The sequence below is a fragment of the Gekko japonicus genome, unplaced genomic scaffold (genome assembly GCF_001447785.1).
Source record: "Gekko japonicus isolate JY-2015 unplaced genomic scaffold, Gekko_japonicus_V1.1 scaffold611, whole genome shotgun sequence".
Taxonomy (NCBI): domain Eukaryota; kingdom Metazoa; phylum Chordata; class Lepidosauria; order Squamata; family Gekkonidae; genus Gekko; species Gekko japonicus.
The window spans coordinates 17,043-29,207 of record NW_015163622.1 but is presented as its reverse complement, the minus strand read 5'-3'; the positions used below and the strand labels follow the sequence as shown (position 1 = coordinate 29,207).

General features: G+C 45.4%; 1 protein-coding gene across 1 annotated transcript in view; it reads right to left on the bottom strand.

The window, feature by feature from the left end:
• The window catches only part of LOC107107198 (chloride channel protein C-like), a gene marked incomplete at its 5' end in the record, with an annotated part of 86,874 nt that overhangs the window by 66,273 nt on the left and 8,436 nt on the right, over window positions 1-12,165 (bottom strand). The window contains 4 exons of the mRNA XM_015407457.1: window positions 726-897; window positions 2,671-2,774; window positions 3,442-3,539; window positions 6,523-6,717. Coding sequence (XP_015262943.1) covers window positions 726-897; window positions 2,671-2,774; window positions 3,442-3,539; window positions 6,523-6,717 — 569 coding nt within the window. The remainder of the gene's footprint in view (window positions 1-725; window positions 898-2,670; window positions 2,775-3,441; window positions 3,540-6,522; window positions 6,718-12,165) is intronic.

Genomic DNA, 12,165 nt, shown 5'->3' with positions numbered 1-12,165 from the left:
AACACAGCACTCCCTCAGCTTCCCCTCCCGGGTTTTCCCTTCAGCTCCCGCCTTCTCAGCTCAGCCCGGTTGCACCGACGCAGGGCACACACAAGCCACCAGCAGCAGCAGAGCAGCCATCTCGGTCCCATCTGCTTGCCACCTCTCCTCCTTTGGCTTGTCTCCCTGGGCGGGCTGCCACTGAGAAGTGTTGCAGCAGAAAGCCCCCCTGCAGGGCAGTGGGTGGGGGTGTGACCGTGGCAATGTCACTGTAGAAGCACAGAGTCAGCCAAGAAGAAAGAAATAAAGAACCGAACAGGAGCCCGCCACTTTCGCCGTAGTTTCCTGCACTCCACACAGCCAATGCGGTTGCCGGAGAAAGGAGAGGAGGATGGGTTAGGGTTAGACTGACTTCCACTTCCACCCACCCTCCACAATAGGGGAAATAACCCTTGCGATGCCTGCGAGTGTGAGTTTATTTTATTTTATCAATGCCCCCTGACTTATTTAAAGGCCCCCTGAATTAAGAAATCCGGGCTACGGGCCTGCATCAAAGCAAAATCCATGTTGTGGATGCTATAACTGGCAGCCTGTGCCACCATTGTGTGTAAAAATGGCTTCTTCTTTTTTTTACTTTAAGCTGATTTTTAAGTATAGGCCTAAATGGAACATACTGAACTGCTGTCACCACACTTTGATTTTCAGCAGAGATAATCGTGCCCTAGAGTGTTGCAGACAATACTTACAGCATAGGTATAACCAAACCACTGGCAACAGCAGATCCTGCTGTCAAGCAGGATAACAGGAAATAAAATACCAGAGCAGTAAGAAGAGAGGCATAACCAAATTCCTCGTGGGTCCCACGTCTGAACAGGTACATGATTCCTCGCATGCCATTCTCACCCAAGAGAGCAGCAGCTTTAAATGAGACAGAAGAGCAACAAATGGAAATAACAGTTCATAATGTTAAACTAAAAAAAAAAAAGAATCCTCATATTTTAACTCTTTTATCTACTTTTTCTGCTTAATTGGGAACCAAACAGGCTTCTGGGTGCATTAGTAATTAACAGTACAGGTACCAGGGACACACTCATGAAGCATGCCACAAAACCCATCTTTTGCCACAGCCATTGATCTTAATAATCATTTGCAACTTAGCCAGGTTTGAGTTCCAGTAACTGCATTTGCTTCCACATGAGTTCTGGCTCAAGGATTTTAGGCACCCTAAGCTAGGGAGCTGGGGTGGCTCAAGTGGTTAAGATGCTGAACTGCAGGCTGTGGAAAGTCAGTAGTTCAGCAGTTTGAGACCCGAATTGCCGCATGACAGAATGAGCTCCCGTATCTAGTTCCAGCTCCTGCCAACCTAGCAGTTCAAAAGCAAGAAACTGCAAGTAGATAAATAGGTACCACTTCGGTGGGAAGGTAACAGCATTCCATGCGCCTTGGTGTTTAGTCATGCCGGCCACATGACCACGGAAACATCTTCGGACAGCGCTGGCTCTTCGGCTTTGAAATGGAGATGAGTACCGCAACCCTAGAGTCAGACTCGACTGGCTTTCAAGCAAGGGAACCTTTACCTTTTAAGCTAGGGAGTCCAAGCCACCCCCCACTTGGTGCTTCAGGGAGGTGAGAATCCACCCTCCTCACCCCTGCCAGTCTGCAAGGAGGTAGGAAGACGGTGCCCACCCTCCTTGCCCCCCCACAGCATCAGAAAAATGCCACAGGCCCTCCTGTCCTTTCTGTGGCAGGGTAGGGCACAATGGTTCCCACCCTCCTCACTGGAAGACATCACCTGCCTCATCAACCTCCCTCCACAGTCAGAGGAGACAGTGACACACAGTGGAAGAAAAAGGGCCGCACCCCAACAGAGGGAGAGAAGGATCAAGCTCCCTGGAGGGAACCCACTGGAGCAGAGGAGGCTGAAATTGGTTCCTTATTCCCAGTTCCTTATTCATTCTTTATTCATTATTTATTCATTAATCAATCTGAAACACTGAGGAGAGTTGGAAAGCTCCGAACCCCAAAATAAGGTCTGGACAACCATATATCATACACCCCCACATTCAGGGGACTCTCCCCTTCAAAACCTGGAGCAGCAGGTTCTTTCTGGTCAGACCCCAATGCTGTGTGAGCAGCCAGGCATGGACATGGTGACAACAGGACGAGTTTGTGCCCCTCCACCAATAATCTCTTAGGCAATTGTTTAGGGCCACCTAGTGGGCAGGTCAACCTGTTGCACACATGTCTTTCTGCTGTTGTCTCTTCTTTACCATTATTTATTTTTGACTTTAAGCTCCTTGAGGGCAAGGACCAATCTATGTTTATGAAACTCTGTAAAGCACTGTACATACTGATGGTGTAAAAATAAGAGTCAACTTCAAATACAGGAATTTCTCATGATCATTAACCACCCTCTTGTCTATTCACCCAGCTTGGCATGTCCTACTGACAAAATCTTATACTGAAGTACAATTGTCATCTGTAGATAACTGAACAATAGCAAACAGTTGGGAGTCATCTGATCAACTGGAAAAGCTCAGAAAAGTTGACTCTGTCTTGCTAAAGTCCACAGAAATGCCTATGTAGTCCTTTTCAGAATTAGATGCTTTGTTCAGATCCTGACCTGAAAGGAGAAAAACAATTACACAGATGTACTTTCTTCCCGTTCTAGTTAAATGTTTTTGTACATACCTTCATTAAAGGTTTGATTTGAATTTTTCACTAATTCTGGCCCGATCTGTAATGCTGCTGGTGGACAATTATATTCTGAAATTTGCCATTTGACCTGGCTTATGCTTTAAAATCCAAAAGGAAAGAAACAATATTAATTCATGAACATACAACCCTTCTACAAAATACTACTGAATTCTTCTAGAATTGGTGCTTCATTGAAAAACTTATTTATCTTTATGCCCTTAAGACTGGAGTCAAATGTCATGTAGGAGGAGGAATTAGTAATGCAGATATATAGTGGATTTTTTGTTTCTATTCTATACTCAGTAGTTAGATTCCACTTCTCTACCCAGAAGATACCTCAGCTTTTTTTTAGTTCCTTATGTGACAGTCCTTCTAAAAGATAGCAGCAAAAGATCCTGTCCCTCATTTGATGACTCTAGCCTCATCACTTGGCAATTAATAGCATGGGGAAGAGAGGAGGGATTCCCTGCCAGCATTACAATTTCACGATTCCATAATTTTGTTAACATCCTTTTGAAAAGCTTGTACAACATAAATCCACTCTTGTGTTTCTTGAGTATGAAGTATACATCTGAGGCATGTACATATTTCATGTCCTGTGCCCCAGCATTTTTTTTTTGCATTTTATTTATTTATTATTGCTTTTGCATTTTATGGAACTCCATAGAATTTTCAGACAAGGATCTACTCTCAAACTGTGGAAGCATTATCAAGCCAGTGACACCTACAAAATATAAAAGTTCTTGCATTTCTTTCATTACTTACTTTTCTGGTTTACTGGTCAAATCAAACGTTGGCAGGATCTTGACTGGTGTACAATGAAAGAAATAGGGCACGTAGACAGTTGCAGTAATGGTCAAAACCTATACATTTGTATAGAAGTACACAAGGTAGAAATAGTGACATAAGGTCAGTCTAAAATGAGCATATTCACCCCTCAAAGATAACACATGTACATGCTCACAAAAATGTTCATGTTTACTAAATCTGGATCAGCTAATCTGACATTTTACATTCATTATGGTCAGTGTTTCAGACAGGTGCATTCCAATCACGAGAGATCAAAAAAACCAAAGGCAGCCACCCAGCACAGAGCTAGGATATTGTTTTGGTGTTGTTGTTTTTTACCATTTCTGTAATAGTCTTAAAGAACTGATGTACATAAGTGATTTTCCATGGTGGTCTCTTTGGCGATGCAGTTCTGTGTGAAACTGCCCTTGCAACAGAGATTTCAGACAGCCCAGGGCAATCATTTTCTCTCCATTTATAATGGTGGTTTCCTTTCCACACCTAATGTGCATTGAAGCCCCCACTGTGTTCTCATGTGACCCTCAGGATTTTTCACTCACCATATTTTATTTTACTTTTTATGTTGAAGTGCATGGGTAATGCAGTGCTACATAGATATAATGCAATACCTTTTTAAAAACCTTTCTAAAAAACAAAAACTCCACATATTTACAAACACTTACAATGACACCCCCCCAAAGGCAGGCTGAAGTGTGGATGATTCTCTTCTTTAAAAAAAATGAACACAAGTAACACAGATAGGACCAGGGGTCTTGTTGTAGAAAAAGAGCTGCCGGGGCTTATTAGCATAACTCATTAGCATAACTTATTTGCATATGCCACGCCCCCTGACATCACCGGAAGTGACAGAAGGCCACACCCCCTGACATCACCGGAAGTGTGTCAGAAGGCCCGGCTACTTACCCTCCTGCTTCATCCTCATTCCCAAACGGAATGAGGATCGAAGCAGAGGGCGGGGTAAAGAAGGGGGCGGGGCTTCACCACGTGACCGCCCCGCCCCCTAGAGGTTCTCTTCCGGAGCTCCGTTAAAGCAACACCTTTAACAGCTTTTTTAAAAAGCAGAGCCTCCAAAGATTCCCTCTCCTCTGTTAAAAGGCAGGCAATTTTCTTCTAATTGTTGCGAGGGACTGGCCCCTTACAGCCATCAGCAAATGAAAAGAGAATTCTCTTTTCTTATTTATTCCTTATTTATTCAGATTTAGCATCCCATAAGCCATACACCAAGAAAATGTTTAAGAATTTAAAACAGCAAATAATTTTTTTTGCCACATCAACCGTACATGCTTTACAAAAGCCACTCTGAAACAATCTTAATTTATGGCTACCAGAAATGGCTGAATATTTTAACAAGATAAATATTTATTATGTAGTGTACACAATAGTAAAACTAGAAACATAGGGTTTGAATATCAGGCTTTATTAAGAGTCCTGTTCAATTACTGGTTGACGACACAGACATCCAGAAATATTGAAAACTTTACACCAGAATATGACATCTGTGAAGACTCTTTGTGTGAGTGCAGTTACCATGTGACGGGATCCATGGCCTGCTGTATAAGCTTGCATCATACCACACAATATATGAGATAACAACATCTGGTCAGAATTGATATATAGTATTTTCTGGATGTGTGGGTTTGTTTGTTTGTTTTATCACTGAGGAAGGTCCCTGAGGCCAAAATCTGTATGGTCTTGGCGTTGGTCATTTGAAATGTCCATCAACTGTGTTTGGGAAATTATTACAGTTTATGTAAAGCTTGTTCTGACTCTTAATGCAGCCTATGTTTTTAATTTTACTATTGTGTACACTACTGTCAGGTGTCAGCTGGACAGTGCCCTCGATGTCTCGCTCCCCCTCCACCCTCTCTAGTCTCCTAAGGCATCAGGCTACCACTTTTGAGAAGGGAGGGGGTTCTCTCACCCTTGGCCTCCTCTTCTTGTGCCTCTTGAGTTCTCAGTCCTCTAGCCCTCTGAAGGATTTGGCACACGTGGTTAACGATCCTCCTCCTTTGCCTCCAGCTGGCTGCTCTGCAGCCGTACCGGGGCCGCGGGCTCGTCCACCTCCTCCTTGCTTGGTAAGTGTGGGGAGGGGGGTGCAGCATAGTCTAGGCTCAGGGATGGTCCAAGGCCCCTGGGGGTGTTGTGGGGATGCCGGTAGCCGGGACCCAAGGATATCAGGTTGCAGCTTGACCTTCGTATTATCTTCAGTATATTTTGGGTTGAGTTTCATTCCCCCCCCCTTTTTTTTTTTCTTTGCTTGTTTGACTGTTGTAACAACCATTTCACAAGAAATTTCTTCCTTGCAACAGACTGTCTGGAATGATAAAAGACTGATACTAACGAGTCAACAGTGGACCAGGAGCAACCACAAATAAATTCTGGAGGAATCCCAGCAAGATGCCCCTTCATCTGTGCTGTAGGCAAGCATATTTGACTGTCATAACTTCGATACTGTCCACATATAAAGATAGGAATTCAAATTCAGCTAAGTATTAGATTCCAAGATGGAGCAGGGAAGTTCTGCAATTAATCTCTTTCCTCTTCAGACACAAGAAACTGTCCTTGGGGATAGTGTCCCATCCAGAAAATTGTGTGTGTGTGTGTGTGTGTGTGTGTGTGTGTGTGTGTGTGTGTTGAGTGCCATTTTACAGGTTTGAAATAAAGCAGATTTTTTTTTTGAGTGGAAAGAACAGGCTGCTAGTGGTTTGGGTACAAACAAAGGATTATGTCATGGAGAAGAATGGAGATAGAAAAACCAGCTGGGTGTCTGAAATGTGGGGAAATCCTTGGTGGAGAAGCAGCCATGGATGTGTTCTCTATAGTGAGTGGACACACATGAAGAATCCCATTCACCTCACATCCCTGTGTACCTTGCATGAGGTTCTCTTTATTTCTAAATACTACTTTTCTACTCCCAATATAGCATTGATTGCTAGTCTGCTCATCCTTTCTTTTTCAGGCCCAGGATTTCATTCTTACTGAAACCAGAAAAAGTATGACTTTGGAACATTAAAGAAAATATCATTAAATACTTACAAGAATCAGCACAGATTCTAACAGCTTGGCTGTTTTTCTGAGGGATGTTTTTGGAATTGTGCTGAAGAACCACATGCGTAGTTTATTAATCTTGATATTCAGGAAAACAAAGAGAGCTCCTAAAAGGCCCCCAAGTATTCCAAGGAAAATGGCTGGAACAAAGGCCAACACGCTCATATCCAGTAAATTCTTAACCTGAATTGAAAGGAAAAGAAACAGTATGTTCTGTGAATTTTGCCAGTTAGTTAATACACAGCAGCCACTGTGTGAGAAGCAATATAATACAACAGCTCAACAAATAAGCAGGAATTAGGTATATAAGAAGCAGATTCTCTTGTAATAGCTTATGGATCCTAGTCAAGGACTTTGTGCCAGATCGTTCAGTGTATCAAATGCTGCCTTCTACCTATAAATAAATAGTTCATCGCAGAGTAAAGAATGCTTAAGTCCATTGAATCAGTTTTCTGAAGCAACGTTTATGTACTTCACCTACATTTTACTATATTTGTGTCTGAGAAACATTCAGGCCGGGCAAAGGACCACTGCCAAATGGCTTTTTGAGAGGGATTTTTTAGGGAATACATTTGTTTTTCAGTGCCATTCAATAACTAAAGCTCTATCTCTTTGAAGCCAATTTTACTACACAGTAGTATTTCCAAATACAATTTAAATGAGTAGCACAAAACAGCATGATAAAAAGTAGAGACATCACCCTGCCAACAAAAGTCCGCATGGTCAAAGCAATGGTATTCCCAGTAGTCATGTATGGCTGCGAGAGTTGGACTATAAGGAAGGCCGAACGCTGAAGAATAGATTCTTTTGAACTATGGTGCTGGAGAAGAGAGTCCCTTGGACTGCAAGACGATCAAATCAGTCAATCCTAAAAGAAATCAACCCTGACTGTTCCCTGGAAGGCCAGATAATGAAACTGAAGCTCAAATACTTTGGCCACCAAATGAGAAGGGAGCACTCAGTGGAGAAGACCCTGATGCTGGGAAAGATTGAAGGTCAAAGAAGACGGGGACGGCAAAGGATGAGATGGTTAGACAGTGTCATAGATGCAACGAACATGAAGCTGAGCAAACTTCAGAGGACAGCGGAAGACCGGAAGGCCTGGCGTGATCTGGTCCATGGGGTCGCGAAGAGTCGGACTCGACTGTGCGACTGAACAACAATAACAACAAGCACAATGACAGAATGACAGAAACACACATCCCCAGAGTTCCAACAGGGGACCCCCAAAGTAACCCCAGGACAGCTTGGCAGGCACCCCTGAGAAGCACTGGAACCCAGCGAGGTGTGCCCACAATGCTCCCAGGCTCCCTCAGGTTCAAACACATAGATCCTGTGGTCACAACCCAACCCTAGGTGAAATTTCTGGTTATTCACCATTAGCAGAACACTTTGTACAGATAAGAGACCACCTGTTGTGAATTGTACAAATGCAATGGAAAGGGAGAGTCAAATGGGGTCTTGCTTATACAGACAGATATTTGTTGAGGCAAATATTTGCTGAGGTAGGTGTTGTGTTATGAGGTAGATGTTGGGTGATGGAGCCTACCTCCCACCCAGCAGAGGCAGCCATCCTCCCACCCAAGCACCAAGGGCACAACCCACAGACCACATGCTGGATCATCCAGAGAGGAGGAGGAATGGGGGGACAGGCAGGAGGCCAACAGGAGACCTGGATCTTACCCTAAGATATCTAGAGAGGGGTAGCCCAGCAGGAAGGGGTAGCCCAGAAGGTAGGCCAACTCATCCACCCTGGCCAGGTCCAGGTGGGAGCGATGTGGGCTGAGAATGTCTCCCAGGTGGGAGAACACCCCCTCACTCTGCACACTGGTGGGAGGGCAGGAAAAGAGACTCATGGCCACTCAACAGAGGTCATGCCAGATGACAGCCTTGCATGACCAGTACTCCAGGGGATCAGTGGAGGTGAACGCAGGGGACTCGACAAGGTACTCTCTCACATCACCTCTTCCAAATTCTCTGCCATCACATGCCTGGCAGCCCCATCACTGTTGACCTCCCAGTTCACCACTGACAACAATAGCGAGGCTTCACCCTGGTTGGGCTCCTTGAGGAAGAGGTGCTGGGTTGCGGCTCCTCCTCCTCCCCTCAGCCTCTTCCACCAACTGCTCCCTCTGGCCATGTCTGCTGGCCTGTAGCCTCAGCACTTCTTTGCATAGTTCACACTTCCATTACACGAGCTGTGCATTCTGGAGAGAAATGCTGCCTTTTATCTGGGGCTCATAGATACAGGCCAGCTTGTACCCCGCTTTATTGAAGAGAGGATGCAACCTGGTAGTGATGCCCACCTGCAACGTCTGTGCCAGGGCCTTGATCCATGGGAGAACAGCCATATCTTAGGGCCCAGCTCCAGTGCGGAGACCAGCACCCAGTAAATCCCTTGAATCAGGAGGATGACTTGCCCCAGGCTGGCTGTATGGACATAGAGCGCATTGTCCTGGAAGGGCTTGAGGAAACACACCATTTGGGAGAGGGTCTGCCAGTCATTGGTCATGGAGATGAAAACTTGCACTGTGTTCTTCTGCTCCATCAATCATGTAATCATGGCATAGGTGAAGTTCCAGTGGGTGGGTAAGTCCAGGATGAGCTAATGTTCAGGCTCGTCCCCCTCCCCTGCCTCTTGTGCAGTAGACAGTAGACAAGGGTGGCCTGCCTAGATGTCCCAGCCACCGCAACCTGAGTGCAGGGAGCCTTTCTTGGAGGGGCCTCCTGCTCCCCCTCCACTTCTTCTCCTGCTCCCCCTCTGTGTTGGGGGGTTTGCACCCCTTCAAAAATGGGCATGGCACACCTGGCATTCTGCCACATGGGGTAACTAGGGAGGGTGTGGGCTGGAAATAGGGCCCCAGGATTGGAGAAGCTGGGAGGAATAGCTGTTTTCTGGCTCTGGGCTGGGAGAGGCCATGGAGAGGTCTACTCAAGGCAGGAGCAGCAACAGGGAGTTGTGTGCAGGCGTCATTTCCTGCAGGAGCGCACAGGAGCAGAGCTCCGGCAGTAAAGAGCCCAGGGGGCGGGCACATGCAACAAGCCCCACCCCCTTCTCCCAGCAGCCCTCAGTCAGAGCAAGAAGCAGCCACGTAAGTTGCAGAGCCCCCTGTCCCAAAACAGTCCAGTGGCACCTTTAAGACCAAGTTTTATTCAGGCACAAACTCTCCCTCCTCTGCGAGGACAGATCTGCTATGTTCCCCCCCACACACACACAAATAACTAGCAATCGAAAACAGTCCAGTGGAGCCTGAGCGGTGGGTGTTGCCTTCTAACACACTTCCAGTGATGTCAGGGGGTGTGGCATATGCAAATAAGTTATGCTAATGTTATGCTGATGAGCTCCTGCACCTCTTTTTCTATGAAATGACCACTGGTTGTGTGGAAGAAGAGGATGTCCCCCCCCCTCTGAATCACTGCTAGAATTGTCCTCTCCAGAGAGTGTTGCTGGTCTCTGGGCAGTGCTAACAACTCTTTTGCCTCTGTGCAAAAGCACCAGGAACAGATATGGGGAAGGAGTCTCCAAGACACCTGGCGATGCCCTGCTAGGGGCGATCTCCAGTGGGGGGCCAGAATGGATTTAGTGCCCATGGATGGGGGCCTGTGGTACAGTGGGGTGGAAGATGTCTTCCCTCCATGACGAGCACCCTTTGCACCCACTTTTACCCTTATGGCATGGAGAGGTTCATAATCAGGAGGAGTGAGAGTGTATAAAATGTGGGTCCTCAGCCAAGGCACCAATAACTCCCTTTATTCAGTGTGAGCTGAGAGACGGGGTGGCTCACAGCCCTGAGTCCACCTAACACCCGAAACCCCAACAGGGGAGAGGAGTTCAGAAGCAAAATGTGGGTCCTCAGCCAAGTAATTCACTAGCTAAGCCCTCTGCTCAACATGAACTGAGAGACAGGGTGGCTCAGAGTCGTGAATCCTCCTAACACCCACAAACCCTAGCAGGGGAGAGGAATCACAATCAGGAGGGAATCTGCTCTCCTGGTCTGCTTTTAGGAAGAGATGGCAAGAATACACAGAAGAACTATACAAGAAGGACCTGGTTTTAGTGGGATTTACTCCCAAACAAATCATAGCTTTCATGACAATAAATTCAGACATTTATATTCAAGTCGAGTAGCATTTTAGAGACCAGAAGGTCTCTAAGGTGCTACTGGATTCTAATATAGGTCTACTGCAGAGTGCAGACCAACACAGCTTCCCTCCTGAAATTACCTTCAGACATCTATAAAATCCTGCACTTCGGAAAAATCAAAGAGATGTTGTGCAATAAAACTTTTTTTACTCCACTATATTGAACAGGGCAAAACAGAAAGGAAATATTTATCCTGGAAAATAACCCACAAGCTTTCCCTTTAGAGTTTATTCACTGTAAACTCAGTTGGTAACTTCTATAAAACACAAAAGAAAAGTTTCTCTGGAGCATGATACTAACGGAATTGATTCCCCCCCCCCTCCCAGTTATTTGGCCAAGCTAAAAAACTGTAGAGCCATGGTGAAAACCATGTTGGCAGCAACTCTATCCAACATTTCCTTGGGGGAAATAGGAGTCAGCATCAAGAGCTGTTCAGTGAAATACCCGAAAATGAGCTTGTAAAAAACCTATAAAATGTTATTTAAGGCAACAACCATTACAATCCACAGTATTCATTTGGCAGGATAATTACAGAGAAATTGATTTTTTGCACATTGAGCAAAATCCTTGAAAAGGACAGCAGATGTTTGAAATGGTAAGGAAAGACATATTGCATAAGGCTAACATTCCATAAATAAGGTGTAGTATGGAAGAGTATTGTTTGCATGCTCTTGTTTCCTAAACAATAGAAAGCTCAACATATTCTGAACAAAAGCAGTTTCCTTTAGGAGAGCAAATTAAGACATAGCATATCCTACAAAATACCTTTTATTTACAAATATATAAGACAATGTTATTTATTTGTATTATTTAATTAACTGTATGTATTTACTAAGAATAAGGCCCATTGTGGAAATAAATACAATGAGCACTAGAAAGAGGCTCTGGGAGAGTGCCAAGGCCGTGGGCACTCAGAATCAATTTGCCATGGCAACCTCAGCAGGGTATAAGGATACAGAGTCCAGGGGAATGGCTCAATGCCATCTGGAGAACAGTTGTAATTCTGTGTTCTCCAGCCTCCACCTGGAGATTGGCAACAGTGGTTCCCCATTACAGAATGGCTGGGTTGGAGGGCAGAGTCTATGGCATTGTACCTGTCTAAGGCCCCACTCCTCCTCAAACTTCACCCTCTCCAGGCTCCATCTCTAAAATCTCCAGGATTTTACCACCTGGAGTTGGCAACACTATCTACTTCCCAGCCAAGCATCAGCCTACCTTCATTTCCCCCTCATTGATCAGCTTTCCATCTCCCCACCACTACTTCACCCTCTCCAGGCTCCATCTCTAAAATCTCCAGGATTTTCCCACCTGGAGTTGGCAACACTATCTACTTCCCAGCCAAGCATCAGCCTACCTTCATTTCCCCCTCATTGATCAGTTTACCATCTCCCACTCACCAGCAGCCCCCACCATGCTCTGAAGCCCTGACTGCCACATAACTTTGGCTGTCATAGGGGGGCCAACTCAGCAAGGTATAAGGACACAGT